General features: G+C 33.9%; 2 protein-coding genes across 5 annotated transcripts; both read right to left on the bottom strand.

Annotated features, from left to right (window-relative positions):
- Positions 1-6,267: 6,267 nt before the first annotated feature.
- Positions 6,268-7,256, bottom strand: LOC130470038 (uncharacterized). The gene is made up of 2 exons (XM_056839596.1): positions 7,147-7,256; positions 6,268-6,769 (listed from the first exon to the last, which is right to left on the bottom strand). Exons 1-2 carry the CDS (start codon positions 7,254-7,256, stop codon positions 6,268-6,270), a joined length of 612 nt encoding a protein of 203 aa, XP_056695574.1.
- A 3,393-nt stretch (positions 7,257-10,649) lies between these two features.
- LOC110786276 (UDP-rhamnose/UDP-galactose transporter 4) lies at positions 10,650-17,402 on the bottom strand. Of its 4 annotated transcripts, none has more exons than XM_021990818.2 (6): positions 17,094-17,402; positions 15,914-16,161; positions 12,932-13,116; positions 12,640-12,840; positions 11,888-12,049; positions 10,650-11,310 (listed from the first exon to the last, which is right to left on the bottom strand). In XM_021990818.2, the coding sequence occupies exons 2-6, from the start codon at positions 16,035-16,037 to the stop codon at positions 10,975-10,977; spliced, it is 1,008 nt and encodes a 335-aa protein (XP_021846510.1). In that variant the 5' UTR covers positions 16,038-16,161; positions 17,094-17,402; the 3' UTR covers positions 10,650-10,974. The 4 variants fall into 4 exon arrangements, with proteins under 4 accessions (XP_021846510.1, XP_021846509.1, XP_021846508.1 ...); XM_021990817.2 differs by having other exon boundaries at positions 15,914-16,154; XM_021990816.2 differs by lacking the exon at positions 17,094-17,402 and adding an exon at positions 16,351-16,499 and having other exon boundaries at positions 15,914-16,154.
- Between the last annotated feature and the right edge of the window lie 643 nt (positions 17,403-18,045).

The following is an 18,045-nucleotide window of genomic DNA, read 5'->3' as shown; positions in this document are numbered from 1 at the left end:
ATTTGAAAATTGGTGTGGGAATTAAGAAAATGGAATCTTGTAATGATTGGGTGTAAGAATAATGATTGAATGTAAGAGAAAGTAATGAAGTAGTAAAGGAAAGTAATAAAGAAATGAAGGAGAGAGAAAATATTTTTAATAAAGTAATAAAAAATCATAAAAGTGGGGTTGGGTGGGTGAATAGGGAAATGTGAATGAATTAAATCAGGAATGGTGGGGAAATTTATGGTAAAAAGTAATGTCCAAAAATAGAAATGGGAAGAACATATAGGAACGCCCGAAATAGAAACGGGAAGAACATTTAGGAACGGATGGAGTACTATATACTAAAAGAGACACCAGGAATGACACGTGTCATTTCCTGGTGCGATTTTTTCCCGCCAAAATGTTTTTTTTTACTTAAAAATAAATAATTACATTACGTTTTTTTTAGGAAACTAAGATAAAAATATATTTTAATTACCATAGATGTGTACTACTGCCTAATATATTATTGGAGGAAAGCTAAATCAATATTATTTTTTCCTTTATGATATAATTTTATTTATGTATTATTATAAATTTTTAATCTGATAAGAAATATAAAAAATATTGATAAATGAACTTCTAATGTTAGTCTACTATTAATAATATAATACATGGTAACTGGTAAGTAAAAATGTTAATTAAAATAATAATACATGGTAAGTAGACTAACATATAAGTTTATTTATCAAGATGTTACTCAATTCAAAATATGTTGTATTTGACTAACTCGGTTATGCTCGGGTCTTTTCGAAAATTAGTCTTGAGTCATTCGGGTTTTGTTAATGTTGTTAGATCGCTCTACATATAAGTAAACGACTATAATTTTGAACTTTGTATAGTAATATGCAAATTTAGTTCATTTGAATATTTTTTTTACACAACTTTGAATTTATACTTTTTCATATATCTTTTTTACTTTCATGTTTTACTAATATCACAAGTCTTTTAGTTAATAGTAGCCGTGCGTTGCACGGGCCCTAAACTAGTATTAATATAATTGATAGTGGGGATAATGACATACCCAAAAAAAAAAAGTGTATCTTTCAATTAAATACAACCAATTATAGAAAGTGTATCTTTTAATTAAATACGGAGGGAGTACTTTATTATTAAAAATGCCCATAGGACCACAACTTTACTTTCACATAAATTATATTTGGTGTCTAGCATATTTGTCTCTTTCAATTCCACATATACAACTCTTAATAAAACATATTTAGAGGATGAGGAAAAAAACATATTTAGAGGATGAGGAAAACAATTAGGGACCAAAAATAACTAACCAAAAATTAAAACGTCAATGATGCCACACGATCACATTACACGTTTGACTTATTTGACCCTATCATTCTTTTTAATTGGGAAAATTTGATATTGATAGTCCCAATTATGGTCACTTCACTTTAAAATATCTCAATTTTTTATTATTTTAGATCGGTTTCAACTTTGAGGTGTGTTTTCCCAAAATGATCTTTCAGCTTAATTAAACTGTTAATTAAGTTGATTTAAACATATCATTCAATTCCCTTAACTTCATTTATTAAAAAAATACTCCATCCGTCCCTTAATACTCGCCCCGATTTGACCGGCACGGAATTTTAGGCAATTTAATTGACTTATTAATTTATCAGGTGTTAGTTGATATTTAAGTATTTTTTTAATATAGTTAGTGAGAAATGTGTCAAATAAAGGTGTGGAGTGGGGTTGAGTTAAATTTTTTACGAGTAATGTTATTTTAAGGAAGTATAAATAAATGTGGGTCTATGGTAATTGAGAGAAATGATATAATATTAGGAAACGTATGCCATTTATAGAAAAGCGACGAGCATTAAAGGATGACTTTATAAGGAAAGCAGGGCTAGTATTAAGGGACAGATGGGGTGTAATTATTGTATGAGAGTTATAAGTCTTAATTAAGTTATATAGCACTTAATTTTGACTAAGGGACCATTTATGGAAAGAACTCGCAATAGTTGGGACCGATTTGAGATAATCAAAAATTGGGATCTCTTAAAGTAAATCGGCCATAGTTGAGACCGATAATATCGATGTTTCTTTTGAATTATTTTACGTCTGCCTTTTAGCTTTGCACATATTTTGGGCTTTAACAGTGTTCTATTTCTTAAAATTTTATTTACCTAAACTTATTTGAATATATTTTAGTTAAAAATTCAATATTGATAGCCCTTATCAATTTGAACATATATAAATTTGTTTGCGCTAAAATAATAAGTGAAAAAAAGGTGGTGGTTGTCGGTTGATGTGGATGAATAATTATACATAGTCGAGATTGAAAGTCAATATTAGATTTCGAGTTCGAAAAGTTACACAGTGACAGAAACTTGACGAACAAAGAGGTGTCAATTTGAACAAACGGATCGGGTTCAGGTCGGGTTTATCGGTTCGGGTTGAAACGGGTTATTTGGCTATCTGATCTCAGGTTGAAAAAATAACGGTTCAGTTCGGATTCGAGTTGATTGACACGGGTTCATATCGGGTCGGGTTCATGTCGGGTCGGGTTAATATCGGATCGGGTTCATATCGGGTTGGGTTATAATCGGGTCGGGTCAGATTGGATCGAGAAGTAAACGAGTTTAGTCGGGTTGTATCGGGTCGGATTCATGTCGGATCGGATTTATAACGGGTCGGTTATATTCAGGTCGGGTCAGATCACACATCGGGTTGTAAATTGGTTTACTCGGGTTGTAACAGGTTCATATCATATCGGGCCGGGTTCATATCGGGTTAAATCAATTCGAATACAAATTATAAACAATAACGGTTTATTACTAAAATCCCAATTTTCAATACGTTTATATTAAATTATTATTGTCTTAAACGAGGAGACGGGGGCCCTAACTAAATTTTAAAAGTGTTAAAAGTTTAAGACCAGTAGAGTTTGTGAGTATATACTATATAGTATATGACTTAGTTTTATCATAGATAACGATGAACTAATGACTAATAGAATTTATCACTTCGTATTCATGAAACATTTGTTGATGAATTAATAACTAATAACGTAGTAATTAATAATCGATAACGATGAACTAATACATAATGAATTTGTAAATACAAGTTTATCATATATTCATATTGATTTAAACAACATCGAGATTAACTTTTTCAACAACGAAACGAGACAAACAAGTTCAATTTTTAATGAATTAAATCGATTCAGTTAAAACAACTTAGTTTTTCGATTAGTTCGTTGGTTATAACTTATAATAAGATTGTAACATATTGAATTAGATCCATTTGGTTTAGTAATTTTATCGATTAATCAGTTGAATATGAGTCAATAAAATAGTTTAAGACTAATAAAATAACACATATTCATAAGTTTATAACATTGTCAATAAGTGATGAATTTATGACCATTACTAGTTTAAACTAAAACCCTACAAAACTATAACTATATAAGGATATAAATTTATAACGACTTAATTGTGTAATTAGATGAGTATATAACTTTGTGAGATTGTTAGTTTTATAACTATCTAATTCTATATAACTTTATGAGATTATAGATCGGTTTACAATTGTCTAATTCTACAAGACGTACAATAACTATATAGTAATATAGCTCTACTGGAAAGGCGTCTGATAAAGAACAATATGTTAAATAAGTTTAGATGATAACATGTTTGATTACTTACTCGGATGATAATCAACTGTTCGAATACTTGGTTGAACAACGCACATTGAATTATATCTTTGGTTATAAACGGGTTAGATTAAACGGGTTGTAAACTGTTCGGGTTGAAATAGTCCGGATAATAAACATTAATTGTGATGAAACATTTCGGGTTGTAAACGGTCCGGGTTGAAGCAGTTCCGGTTGTAAACAGTTCGGGTTGTAAACGGTCCGGATTAAACGGGTTTTTCCCGGGTTGAAAATGTTCGGATTGAAACAAATAGGGTCATTAACGGTTTTCGTATCCATTCAGTTTGGGGTAAAACCGGTTCGGGTTGCCGCATGGCCGTTTGTTATTGGGTTTCGGGTCAATATTTTTGAGGCGGTTCGGGTTCAAGTTAAATATTATCGGGTCGGATCGGGTTCTGGGTTCCAGGTCACGGATTATTAACTATTTGGATTCTTAACGATCGGACTAACCCAACGAATTCAACGACTCGAATTGAGAGCTGACAACTCTGTTAATAGATAAAGAATCATGCGGGAAAAAACGTACAAAGGTAAATACACCGTTGTGCATATTGTAGAGACATTATGTGATCTTGAAGACCAGGATATTGGAGTATCCTCTTTCATATCTTGTTTTTTGTTTGGTGAATTTGTGATAAGGAATAAAAGGCCTATGCTAATATAGATGGGGTGGTTGTACACCAAGACATCCAGTTGTTCTGTTATTACTCCGTACTTATTGAATATTACTCCCTCCGTTTCTTTTTGTTTGCCCTATTTGTTGAGTATTTCAGAACATCTCTAAAAGATTACCTAATTACCATAAAAATTTATGAGACCACAATTTTACTCTCACATAAAATATATTTTGACCCACCATTTTTGTCATTTCTCAATTCTACACAACCAATTCTTAATAAAGCACTATTAAATTATGAGGCAAACAATTAAGAATAGAAGGAGTATTATCTTTGTTTAGTGGCGTATCTTCTCTAGGGTACCAAGTATCTTTCATCATAATATTATGCCACACAGACTACGAAATACTGTATATAGACACGAGAACTAACAACTTGGACAAAATGCAACGTATTTTCGATCAAGCTGTATAATACTATAATTAATCTATGAGTAGTTGAGTTTCACATATTAGATCAAATAATACAGGGTTCACTAATGTGTTTGGGATTATTCTTGCGTAGACCTGGTCCACAATAATATTAGTGTGAACCCAAAATCAATAGTTTTCTTTAGCATCCTTATTTACACTCATGTGACCTTTATTGTTCATATAGTAACTATAATAAATTAAACATCAAAATTCTTAGACATAATAACTATTTTTTGAAGCATAATAAGCTAGTAACCCTATGGTTTTAAAAGCGAATTGTGACTTAAAATCACATTATTCAAGCACGACATGTATCAACGACATTAATTTGATATTTTTTTCATAATAATCTTAATAAAATGCCAAAATAAATTAGGAACAAGTTGTTGACTTTATTTTAAAACATGGTCCACAATAAATTTAGTGTGTACCAAGTCCATATATGAATTTTCGAAGTCATAAAATCTACCGTAATCAACTTGAAAATAGTATTTTCCCCGTTCCATAATGTTCCTCATGTTTACTAATTTATGTGGTCAACGTTTAAAAATTTTGACCGTATTTGATACTGTTAATAATAGAACAAATATTCACTTGTAGGATCTCATTAGATTCATTTCAATGTAAAAAAATTTAAATATTAATTTTTATAATTTTTACTAATACGAAATAAAAATTATTAGTGGTCAAAGTAGTGCATTGAAGACCGCTTATAATGAAAAAACTAGTGTGTGGCCCGGGAAGATGCCCCGGTTGCTACTTTGAATAATTAAATTTGGAGATTCTTCTCAATTCAGCTCAATATTTGACCAAATTACGTGTAGTCCATAGAAGTGAAAAGAGTCATTAAGTCAACAACTACACATGAACATTGCGTCATTTATCATGCCAATTAATTTTTCAATTAGATCATCTTACGATTCGTTTAATTTATTTTCTAATGGAACTAAGTGTTTCAAATTAATAAAAATAAAATTAGATATATATTGGGCATTTTTATAGTTGATGCTTAATGAGACTTATGATATGATATCATGTTTAATTTATGGTATTCCTAATGCTTTAATTGCTATTTTTATTCTGATATAGTCTATAAGAAATACTCCCTCCGTCCCAGATTAGTTGTTACACTTTCCTTTTTCGTTCGTCCTAAATTAGTTTTTTTTTTTTTTTTGGACAGCTGAAATAACAACAAAGCAGATTAGTGCCCCTTTCTCTCCTAGGTTGCGAGATTGTGGGCTTTAGTTACCTGCTGACGGTTGACTTTAATACAAACAAAATAATCTAATTTAGCCACTATTCCTAGAATATCTTCTACCATGCTTTGAATATGGAGATCAGCTTTTCGAGGGATGGAAAGCGCTTCAACCACTTCCTTACAATCAGTCTTGATGATCACATTGCTTGTAACTATTGCTGCTTGTTGGATAGCCCACATAACCGCGAAACATTCTGCTTGTAGGGGGTTCTTTGCGAAGATCCGTTATGCTCCCTTGACCCTAGGCGTGTGGTTCGTTTCTTCTTCCCAACCAATTGCTGCAGTCCAGTGTTTCTGCTTGACCTTTTTCTTTGCTTTCCAAGAGGCATCCACGACAACGGATATGAACCCTCCTCCTCTACAATGCCCGTGTGTGAACACTGTAATCTTGGTGTTGGTTTTCTTGGGTAATAAGGCACCTTGGAGAAGTCTCCTTGAAGCTTGCAGCTCCTGCGCCTTTTCCCATCGCTGGACAGGTGACTGTGCTCCATGGAGAATCCCCTCCATATTAACACTCATGCCCCTGAACAAGATTTCGTTTCTATGCAGCCATAACGACCACAAAATTGAACAAAACGTAACTAATCTTCCTGCATCTCCATCATCCTGCTGAAAAAACAAACTCATAAAATTTATGACCCAATGCTCAATGTTAACGTTACCCGTACTATTGGAGACGATGCCAAGAGGGCTGCTCCTCCATATCTTCTGTGACAGCTCACAAGATCTGAAAAGATGGTCTTGTGATTCAAACTCGGTCTTGCAGAACGGGCATAGAAAGGATGAGGCAACACCACGTTTTAGGAATGACCCTACAACTATTATATTGTCTCTCTTCCTCTCTCATTCAATTAAAAAAATACACCACCAATTCCTATCACATCTACTTTTTGAATAAACTAACAATTAATAATCAAACAACCACTTATCACTTAAAACTTTGTGCAAAGGCAAGTGTAACAACTAATCTGAGACAGCGGGAATAAAAGGTAACATAAAGATTTAGATGTTTTATACTTCATGTTAACATGTATTTATAAATTAATGTGCATGGATAAACAACAATTAGTGGTACGTTGGTTAAAATCGTAATATTCTCCAAACCTGAAGTCTCTTGTGTACAAACCTTGTTGCATTGATTTTTGGTTTTCAATAACATCACATAGCCTTGGTGAGTGGATGACATGGCGTAACGGAAGAGCTCTACGTGGCATATAATTTTTTTTTGCATGCCTTTTAACATATTAGTATAGATGAGGAACATTTTTTTTGTGCGAATAAGCCACAAGGGCGGGGAGATGAGAATCGATCACAGAATCACCTGAAATCGGGATGGAAACTCTAACCAACTGAGATATCCATCACTCTCATAGATGAGGAACATTATGCCATTATGAAATGGAGGGAGTATGAGTCAACTTAGTATTGACATTAATCTATTCAACATTAACCATAAAAGCAACCAAATATGCCAAGAGACCTGAGAAATGAGAATAAGAGCATCAATAAGGAGAGACTCTTATTTTGATACCAACTCTTAGTCTCTCTCCTATGCCACATAAGCTCCAACTCCAAATAAGAGCCCCCTCCCAAAAATTGTTTTAGAGCATCAATAAGGGGAGACTCTTATTTTGGTGACTCTTAGTCTCTCTCCTATGTCCACATAAGCTTCAACTCCAAATAAGAGCCCCTCCCAAAAATTGTGGAAATGGACCAACTCTTAACACTAGCTCTTATACTCTCTTGCCCTCTTTTTTTATTTTATTTTTATACAAAAACAATGATGTGGCACTAGCTCTTATTTATAAGAGCTAGCTCTTATTTCAGAAATTTCTCTTACAATCTCCAAATAAGAGACTCCCATTACACACCTAAGAGCTAGCTCTTATTTTTTCTCTCTCCTTAAGAGTCATCTAAGAGACTCCCCTTATTCATGCTCTAAATACACTAACTCTTAACAATAGCTCTTATGAATAAGGGGAGTCTCTTAGATGACTCTTAAGGAGAGAGAAAAAATAAGAGTTAACTCTTAGGTGTGTAATGGGAGTCTCTTATTTGGAGATTGTAAGAGAAATTTCTGAATAAGAGCTAGTGCCACATCATTGTTTTTGTATAAAAGTAAAATAAAAAAGAGGGCAAGAGAGTATAAGAGCATCAATTGTGGCTTACTCTTAGCCCACTCTTAAAGAGAGAGAAAATTTAAGAGTTACCTCTTAAAAAATAAGAGCTAACTCTTAACTACCTCTTATTTAGAGGTTGATTGTGACTTCCTCTAAATAAGAGGTAGCTCTTAAAAATAAGAGTGGGGGTGAGGTGGAAGAATTTGATGTATTTTAGTTGCTTTTTATATTAAAAATAAAATTAAAAATATTAAAAAACTATATAAGAGGTAGTGTTTAAGAGATAGTCTATTTCTTGGTGTTTTTGGTAGCTAATTCTTGTTAAGAGGGGGTGATGAGGTGTATAAGGAGAGAGACTAAGAGGGGGCAAATTAAGAGTGAGCCTACAATTGATGCTCTAAGAGCTAGTGTTAAGAGTTGATCCATTTTCACAATTTTTGGGAGGGGCTCTTATTTGGAGTTGAAGCTTATGTGGACATAGGAGAGAGACTAAGAGTCACCAAAATAAGAGCCTCCCCTTATTGATGCTCTTAGAGCATGAATAAGGGGAGTCTCTTAGATGACTCTTAAGGAGGGAGAAAAAAAATAAGAGCTAGCTCTTAGAAGTGTAATGAGAGTCTCTTATTTGGAGATTGTAAGAGAAATTTTTGAAATAAGAGCTAGCTCTTATAAATAAGAGCTAGTGCCACATCATTATTTTTGTATAAAAATAAAATAAAATAAGAGGGCAAGAGAGTATAAGAGCTAGTGTTAAGAGTTTGTCCATTTCCACAATTTTTGGGAGGGGCTCTTATTTGGAGTTGAAGCTTATGTGAAAATAGGAGAGAGATTAAGAGTCACCAAAATAAGAGTCTCCCCTTATTCTCTCTTATCCTCTTTTTTTATTTTATTTTCATGCAACAAATGTTGACATGGCACTAACTCTTATTTGTTGGAGCTAGCTCTTATTTCAGAATTTTCTCTTACAAACTCTAATTAAGAGTCTCTTTTCTCACCTAAGAACTAGCTCTTAATTTTTCTCTCTCCTTAAAAGCTACCTAAGAGACTCCCCCTTATTCATGCTCTTATAACAAAAACATTCACCAAGTGAGTCAAAGGAAAATAAATTTAGATTTATAAAAACAAAGCAATAATACTACTTTCTCCGCTCTTATTCATCTTTCTATTTTTATTGTACGTAATTTAACCATCAATATTTAATTTGTACTAGTTGAAAAAAATAGATATTCTTAAATCACTCATTGAGACGAATCAAATAACACCTCACGGAGTCACATCCTCACATAGTCACATGACTTTATTTTTCTTATATATTCCTTTCGTTCCACAATGATGTTTCAATTTTTACTTTTTACGTTTGTCAATGCACATTTTGTATCAATAAGTCCCTAATTATAAATTAGCAAAAATTGTAAAATTTTGATATTATTAACGCGTTCATTAACACGAATCAAACAAGACTCCAGATGAACATATTTTTTTTCGTATATATTGAAAATAATTTAGAATATTCTCTTCGATTGTGAATAATGTCAAAATTCTAAATTAGAACATCGTTATGAAACAGAGAGAGTATCGGATATTTTGAAAATAAATTGCTTCAGATTTTCTCAAAGATTCCAAACATTGACGAACGGTGATAAATGGATGTTATGATTAATTTATTACCACAAAATGACTAAAGAGGGAGTACTCCATATCTTTGAGGAAGAATTAAATATGCACGTTGAACAGGTAAATGGACCACTATTAAATATTTAAATTTCTGTTATTGTAAACGACATTTTTTTTGATCCACATTACATACTCTCTCATTTACTGCTATGAAAATGGCCGGTCCATCTAGTACTACCAGTGTTTTCATGCCCTACCACCTTTATTATTTGACAATACCCCCATTTACATGTACATACTACTAGTTTTGTCATTAATGCCAATTCCCCCTCAAATCTCTCTCGTTCCTAAAATAATGCCTCGTAGGGTTTTCCTTTATTAATACGTTTTTTTTTTTTGATAATACTTTATTAATACGTGGTATATAGATATAAAATGTGTACATGAATTGTTAAAATAATTGTTTGAAGAAAAAAAGAGATAAAGCCGAAAAAATTACTAAATAAATTATGAGACAAACAAATAGAGAAATCCCAAAAGAAATATAGGTTGATCTTCTAGGAACGGGGTGAGTAGACCAGGCCCAACTTTTTTACACTTACACCTTATCGGCTTATCAACTTTTTTACAATGTAGATTTTCACTTCTCAGAAAATGGTCCATTCCTCGTTTTTTTTTTATTTATTTTTATTTTTATGTCAGCTAAGCAAGAAAATACGCGGCCTTTGCTCTATGAAGACATCCTGGTCCAATTGATTTAAAGCCCAACAATGTTGTGACAGTCTGCCACATAACAGTAGATTTAAATTTAACCATGACTCATGACTGGTATAAATCATGATTCACATAGAACAGAAGCCACAAGACAAGAAGTACTTTACTAGAATTCAATAGAAACACTGATTAGTTTTGATGCTAATCTGTTCTGTTCAACAAATTTAATTTCAATAGACCAAAACAATAATGGTATTACTCCGTATTAATGCTATGCGTGAATTATATCTGATCTCAACTCTATAGTACTCCGTACTCCGTAGTCTATATAATATCAACGACAAATTAAAATTATGAGCTATAACAAGAAAAAAAAAACTATCAAACAGATGGGATGTTCTTCAAGATTTGCTCCTCAAGTCATCACCCATTTTTCTGTAGTGTGCAACAATTATTTGTTGATTTCCGAGTTCCTGGTAAAGTTTTATACCTTCCCGTTAGGCTCGTTGGATTCGGACCCCAGTAATTTGTCAAGATCTTGCGACTCAACATCAGAGACCGGAGGAGACCAGCGTTCCTTTCCTCCGGGTTTGGATGAAGCATTGCCGTACCACATCATTCCCAAGATTGCAATAATCATGCCCAAAACAACGTGCCAGTTGAGACCCTCTTTCCCGAAGAAAGTGAATCCCATTACCAACACAAATATAGTCTTCATGTGACCGAGCACTTGGAAGGTCACGGCTGAGAATCTACCAATGCAGATGAACTGGCTGAGGTTTGTGCCGATTGCAATGGTGCAGGAGAGTACTATAAAGAACTGCAGAAACAAACAATCAACTTAGTTGGGAGAGGATTATAGAGAATTGTCAGTAACAGATGAACAACAGCTCCAAAAATGCACAACTTGTATGCGATTTCGAACATTTGAGAATTTGATTATCATATCTACATCCTGAAAGCTAAATCATATGTTTTCAACAAATCGTTGGAAAATTATACTACCTCCGTTCCAAATTACTTTTCTTGTTTTCCTAATCAGGCGTTACCCAATACTTTTTCTATTTCTATTTTTGGACATACATTTTTCTCACTTGTTGCACTGTATTAGTAATAACAAGGAAGAAACTTTTTATGACTAGCTAATTAACACTAAAAGTAGATAGACTGATAAAGGATACGACGTGAGACTAACAGACATATCCTATCTCATATGATTGTCCAAACTAAACAAATGTACCCACAGTTTCTACGAGAAATGAGACATAACTTAAGTTATTGAAATAACAAGTATTATGTCAACTAAATCAAAATTCTGGTATTTTAAAGAGCCATAATAGGGGTAAAATATATTGCAAAAAGGCCATGAATACGCAATGTAATACTTAGTTACTTACCACAGATACTGAACTGAAGGGATACGCATCAACTCTTTGGCCAGTCAACCAATGGTCGAGAAACGGCCCTACAACCAGTAGTGACAAAGCCTGCACTGGAGCAGTACGGCCCAATAAATTGAAAGAGCCGATTGAATACTTGCGTTGTAGATGATGAACATACTGCAGAAGATCATAAAAAAGAACATAAGAACATGCTACACAAACAACTGAAACAAGAAATAGGTGTCATAGTTCTTAGTGCAACAGCAGTTCAACAAGAGAACTCAAAGAGAAGAAATAAATTTGTAGTTAAACCAAACAAGGATTAAAGAGAAGATATGATCTCAAACGCTGAAATGGAGACTTTACTAGAAATACAGACTAGACTATACTTCTCACTCAAGTACCTCAAGACATACTTTCTATACATGTAAATACATCAAGGAATACAGAGACAACTAACAATAATAAACATAACGCAATCTTAAGGAAAAATGACGATTCAGCTCAGCATCATTGTTAGATTTAAAACTTTCGAGAAAATAGATCAAGCTTTTAAGAACAATAAACATTAAAACTAACCAGACCAGGATATGTTTAAAATCAATTATCAAAACTTTTAAATAAAACATCTGGAATCTCATAGCCGAAAACTAGCATGGTAGTGAAATCCAAAAAAAAGTCAACAAGATAAATAAATCAAACAAAAGTCGACTACAACAGAGACATGCAGCAAAAACCAGAATAAATCAGCAGTTTCTAGAACTTACATATTGCTGTAGAGCAGTACTCCAAACAGCCACCAAAGCGGCAACGAAACCCTTGGTATTGACACTAACATCTGTGACAGTGCAAACTCCAACCCCCAACAGGACTAATATAATGCTAAGCTTGGTGTCCCTAGAGTACCGCATCTTGTCCAATGCCACTTCAAGAAAACAGGACACCGGGATCATACTCAGCTTTGCAATCTGAGAGACAGAAGAGGCGAACACATTACTACAGAGTGCTAAATTTGACACATCATTTTGCTGATTCAGTTTGATGGAAGATTTGACGAACCTGATAAAATCCCACAGAATTCCACATCAGACTCACGTTCATTCCAACAATGGAAAAGTTTGCAAAAAGAACAAACTTCAGAATGTCTGAAAACGGCAGTTGTGTGGGCTGGATATAACCCAGCCAACGGAACGTAGAAGTCATGAGAGTGGTTGTCAAAAAATGTAGACCGGTCAATGTTGTAGCTGCAGTACACAGAAATGTCCACCAGATGAGCATATTAGAGAAAAGAAACACAAACGGCATTCAAATTACATTATAAAATTTGCAAGCAGATATACTAGTGTTGTGATATTTTATCTCTTTACTGAACTAGGAAAAACTGTTCTTCCACACGGATTTTCTCCACATTTCCCCTCCCATGTGAATCAATCTTCTAAGTATGACACACTGGGATATATGGGGTAGCAAACTGACATTACTATTGTTTTTGAGATCAGACAGGTCCTCTTGGACTTCCGCTCCTAGGGAAAATGTGTCAGTAGAAATCTAAGACACGGAGTGTTCAAGTGAAGTTTCATCCTTCATAACAGTCTGCAATAGTTGAAGCGGCTCACCTACGTTATAGTAGGTGTTCTCTTCTTCACTTGATTACCATGTGACAAATAAATCACAAGTGAATTCCCAGTAATAAACACATCTAAGTAGCGGGGTTTAAATTATCCGAAGTACTGAGTGGCAAGTTGAAGCTACCAAGTGAGGCAGTGATAGCATCACACAATCATATATATATGCATCAACACGGCAGCAAAGTTACATGGTGTATCTATTTTCCTAATCCATACCCTGCAGTTTTGAGGACAATACTGTTTAAGCCAAATTTATAATGTCAATTCAAAGTTGGTCACTCATAATATCTAAAAGGTCAGCTACTAGTCAAGGAGCACTAAACCATTTAAGTCCAAGAAACTATAAATACTGCTGGGAAGACCCCGAGAGATTGGGTTTCTTCCTTCTGCCCCATTCTCCCATTTCCATCTCCTTTCTTTACTCACTCTCCTCGTCCCTTCCTTATTCTGTAGCTTAATTGAATTCCCTTTCTTCCCATCGCTGCAAGTTAACCATATAACCTCCCCTCTTCTTTCCCAATTCCTATCCCCGAAATCAGGAAGAAAAATATTCGGCCAACTACTTCTTTTCTCTATCTGATAAGTCCCCGAATCCCACATTAAAAAAAATCCCATTAACCGTCAGAATGTTGCTAATGCCAACACGCAAAGCGAGCTGCTACCAATTTGATAATCTCAATTCTCCACCTCATCTCAGCCTTCTCGCAAACATGTGAAGGGTTTTCACAAAGTAAAACATCATGCTGCATTAAATCACTGGCTAACCCGCTTTGTCGACAAAACTGCAGCTTTAAACAGCTTTAGCATGGACTACCAGCATGCCAAAGCAGAGCCTTGATCAGGTTACTTCAAGTGCTGGCTACCTTATGCAGCAGCAAAGTTCAAGACTTTTCGCCTATGCCAATAGAAGACCAGGTCACATGAATCCCTAATGCCGAATTACTCAACGTCCTACAGGCACCATTCTCAATTGTTAAACCTACGGTAAGATCAGTCTACGGAGTAACTTTCTGACTCGTGATTCTTCTTTAGTAATTCAGAGTTCTCATAAAAGGTCTGGCTCACAGTAAAGGTGGCTCATCATCTTGAACAATTTTGCTGCAGTACCAGTCAAACCTCCACCACCCTCCCCAAGCAAAATTGTAAACGGAGTGCTTCTCTTCTACCCACCATGGTTCTCCATTAAACACGGTAGTCTGACTAGAGTTACTACACTGTTCGCACCAACTCATTAATGTCAAGAATCCATCCTCACACTCAGGGGTATGTAATCTGGATGGACTAGACTCAACTTTTCCAAATAATAATAATAATTCTTTAAATTCTGTAAATCTAAATCTAGTCCAAAATTTCAAGGAACTCAATCCACTCTAGTTCCAAAAAAGAAAAAAGAAAAAGTATTGAATTCTGAATCCAATCAAAAGCAACCCAAAATTTAAGTCTGCTAATTAGTTTTGGCTAAAGCAGGCCCGTGCTCAGCAATATACAACCAATAATTCGATTGAAGTTTGAAAAATCCCACAACGCATATACAATTAGGCATAATTTCATAAAGATCAAGTTTTAAGGCCAATAAAATTCAAAGTCTTACTCTTTAGGCCCTCCTAGATCAAAATTATTATGTATGTTTTTAACTTTGGGCTTTTAGTTCGGACTTTGGACTCCAAGAATTAAGTCGGTCTCCAATCTGAAAATCAAATCCAATTTTTGGTAAATTTAGTCCACATTCACAAATTTAGACTTGATTGAAATTGAACTTCAGCCTAGAAGGTCTCCTGATAACTAGCACATCTATCCTCAAGATTTTTTCCAATGTCAACCACTCACTAATCCTCTTAGGGAAAGGTTACCCCCCACCCCCTATTCTTTAAAAATTGTGAACAAAAAAGACGGGCAGGACCGCAGGATGGAGCAAAAGAAAAGTCAAAAGTCTTTTTTTCAGTATCAATTGCTAAGAAACTTCTTTCATGCTCAAATGATTATCATAGATCTCCAGACTTCTGGTCGCTAAAGCTGAACCTATGTACATTTGAAACCCTTAAACTTCATCAATGGCATCTCGTACATTTCTTTAGAAAAAAACAAAAAACAAAAAAACAAATGCAAAACATACTATTGTAAATGTTTAATGAGAAAGCAACAAAAGAATTTCTTGGACACAGTCATTTAGAATCATGTGTAAAGCATTAAACTGGAGATTTTCCTTCCTATAAATATCAAAAGTTAACTGTAGGTGGTATGCCAATTGCCAATGATCACTTTAAAAGAAATTCAAACTCAACTAACAACTGAATTACGAATCATATTCGGCTGAAAGCTATAGATCAACTGTTTATGAATCATTAACAAAGATGAACACATTATGAAATCAAGCAAGACATAAAAAGGATGAATTAAAACTGTGAAGCCTCACCAAAAGTAAAACCATAATTTGCCATTAAGGCCTTGTTAACAATGATGATCCCCACGGAAGTGACGACATTGAAAAACCAAGCCCCTGCATCAAGTGAAGCTTTCCTATCACCCTTATTCGACATCTTTGAAAGTCACAGAAAAGGAAACCTTATTGCCACTCAAGAGCCGTCTATCTTGACCGAAAAACCGTCAGATAAACAGCCCTGAGAACTAATCCAGATGCTTGCTGTAACTCCTTCCTGTAAACTATTCCAGCATTAGACAGAATATCTTACAAGATTTGAATAAGCTCGAAATCGACAATGAAAAAATTACAATGACAAGTTTTGCAAGACACACTCACAACTCACAGATGTGAATTACATTTATACAAAGCAATTCAACTTATATATTGATACAACATTGACGGAAGGTTGACTAGTCAAAAGCAAACACCTTTGAATTAGTACCAGAAATCTACAGTTGATGATGATGAATTCTTCATCCAAAAAAAAAACAATCAAGCAAGAACAAATAAATAAATAAGAAAAGTCTCCTCTTTATAACGTCTGAATGAGAAGAAGGACCCTCCCTCCCACCATGTTGATCTAGACCAATTATGGTAATGTACACAATTAAAAAAATCAGCAAACTGGATCTTACATTAATCCCTCAATTAATTATTATTATAACCTCCATAGTTAATTAATTAATTAATATTGAAACTATATAATATAAATATATAATCAACCTAGTGATTCATTACCATATAGAAGAATATTTTCACAAGTAACAGCCCTTTTTCTTTCCATGTATGTCAGATTATATTTATTTATTTATTTCCCCCATAACATGGCACAACCCATAAACACAGCTTATTGTAGATCATCATGCTGGTAACACTAACATACAATCTCAACTTTGTCCTTTTTTAATAATTCTATTATATTTGAAATTAAATAAATGTGAACTTCTACCACTGTCAAAAGACTCAAAACTCAACCGAACATCATATATTACCCAGAAAACTTCCATATTCAATATTTTAGTTCAATATAAAAATCGATAATTTTTTTCAGGGCAATAAACGAACAAAATAACCACTATGACAAACAACAAAACACAGAAATTCAAAACTCAAATAAAACAAAACCCAGAAATTGAAACTTGAAAAATGCGTGAATAAAATCGAAGCATACCTGAAATTGCAGGAAAATATGAAGCAAAAACTGCAAGAGAAGGCTAAAAAAAGTAGAAGAACGGAACAAAAAGAGCAAGGTTGAGTGAAGAAGTGAGGAAGGAAGAAAGAAAAGGAGTGACAGAAAACAGAGAGAAAGGAGATTACAATGGAGATTCTATGATTAATATTTATGAGAATTAAGGATTTTGTAATCGCCATTAAAGTGGGTTAGAAAGAGACGTAGATTGGAAGAGAGAGAGTGTGAGGAGGTGCACAAGTTTTGTGTTTTCATGGTTTTGGGTTTTTTTTTTTTTTTTTTTTTTTTACACCTTTTCTGTTCTTGGGAGATTTGAAGGGGGTTTGCAAATTGTAATTAGGATTCTAATTAATGGGACTTTTTTTTGAAGGATTCTAAATTTCTAATTAATGGGATTAAAACCAAATAAAGTCTAGTTTATGCAAGAGTAGAATTATACTCCAGTAATAAATAGTACTCCCTCCGTATTTTTTTAAGAGATACACTTGGTTGGGTACGGGTCTTAAGAAGAATAAAAGAAGTGGGGTTGGGGTAGATATTTTAATAAATAAGTACATTGGGGACCATGTCCTTTTGAATAAGTGGAGGTGGGGGTGGGGTGGGTGTAGTTGTAAAATTATTTTTTAATTGGATGGTGGGTCATAAAATGTAGTAGATATATTATTTAATTAGGTGGTGGGGTTGATAAGTTACCAAAAATGGCAAGTGTATCTCTTAAAAAAATACGGCCGGAAAAGGCAAGTGTATCTCTTAAAAAAATACGGAGGGAGTACTTGTAATATACTAATGCAGTAATGGGTTTTAAATTTTGGAGTAATGAATTATGGACTTTTTTTGTGCTTAATTTTTTTTAATTAATTAATAGAGCAATGAATTACGGATTTTTTGTGCTTATTTTTAAAAAGAAAAAAATATGGAGTAATATTATGGACAT

The sequence above is a fragment of the Spinacia oleracea genome, chromosome 3, assembly GCF_020520425.1.
Source record: "Spinacia oleracea cultivar Varoflay chromosome 3, BTI_SOV_V1, whole genome shotgun sequence".
NCBI lineage: Eukaryota > Viridiplantae > Streptophyta > Magnoliopsida > Caryophyllales > Amaranthaceae > Spinacia > Spinacia oleracea.
This window is presented reverse-complemented; position numbering and strand designations above follow the sequence as displayed.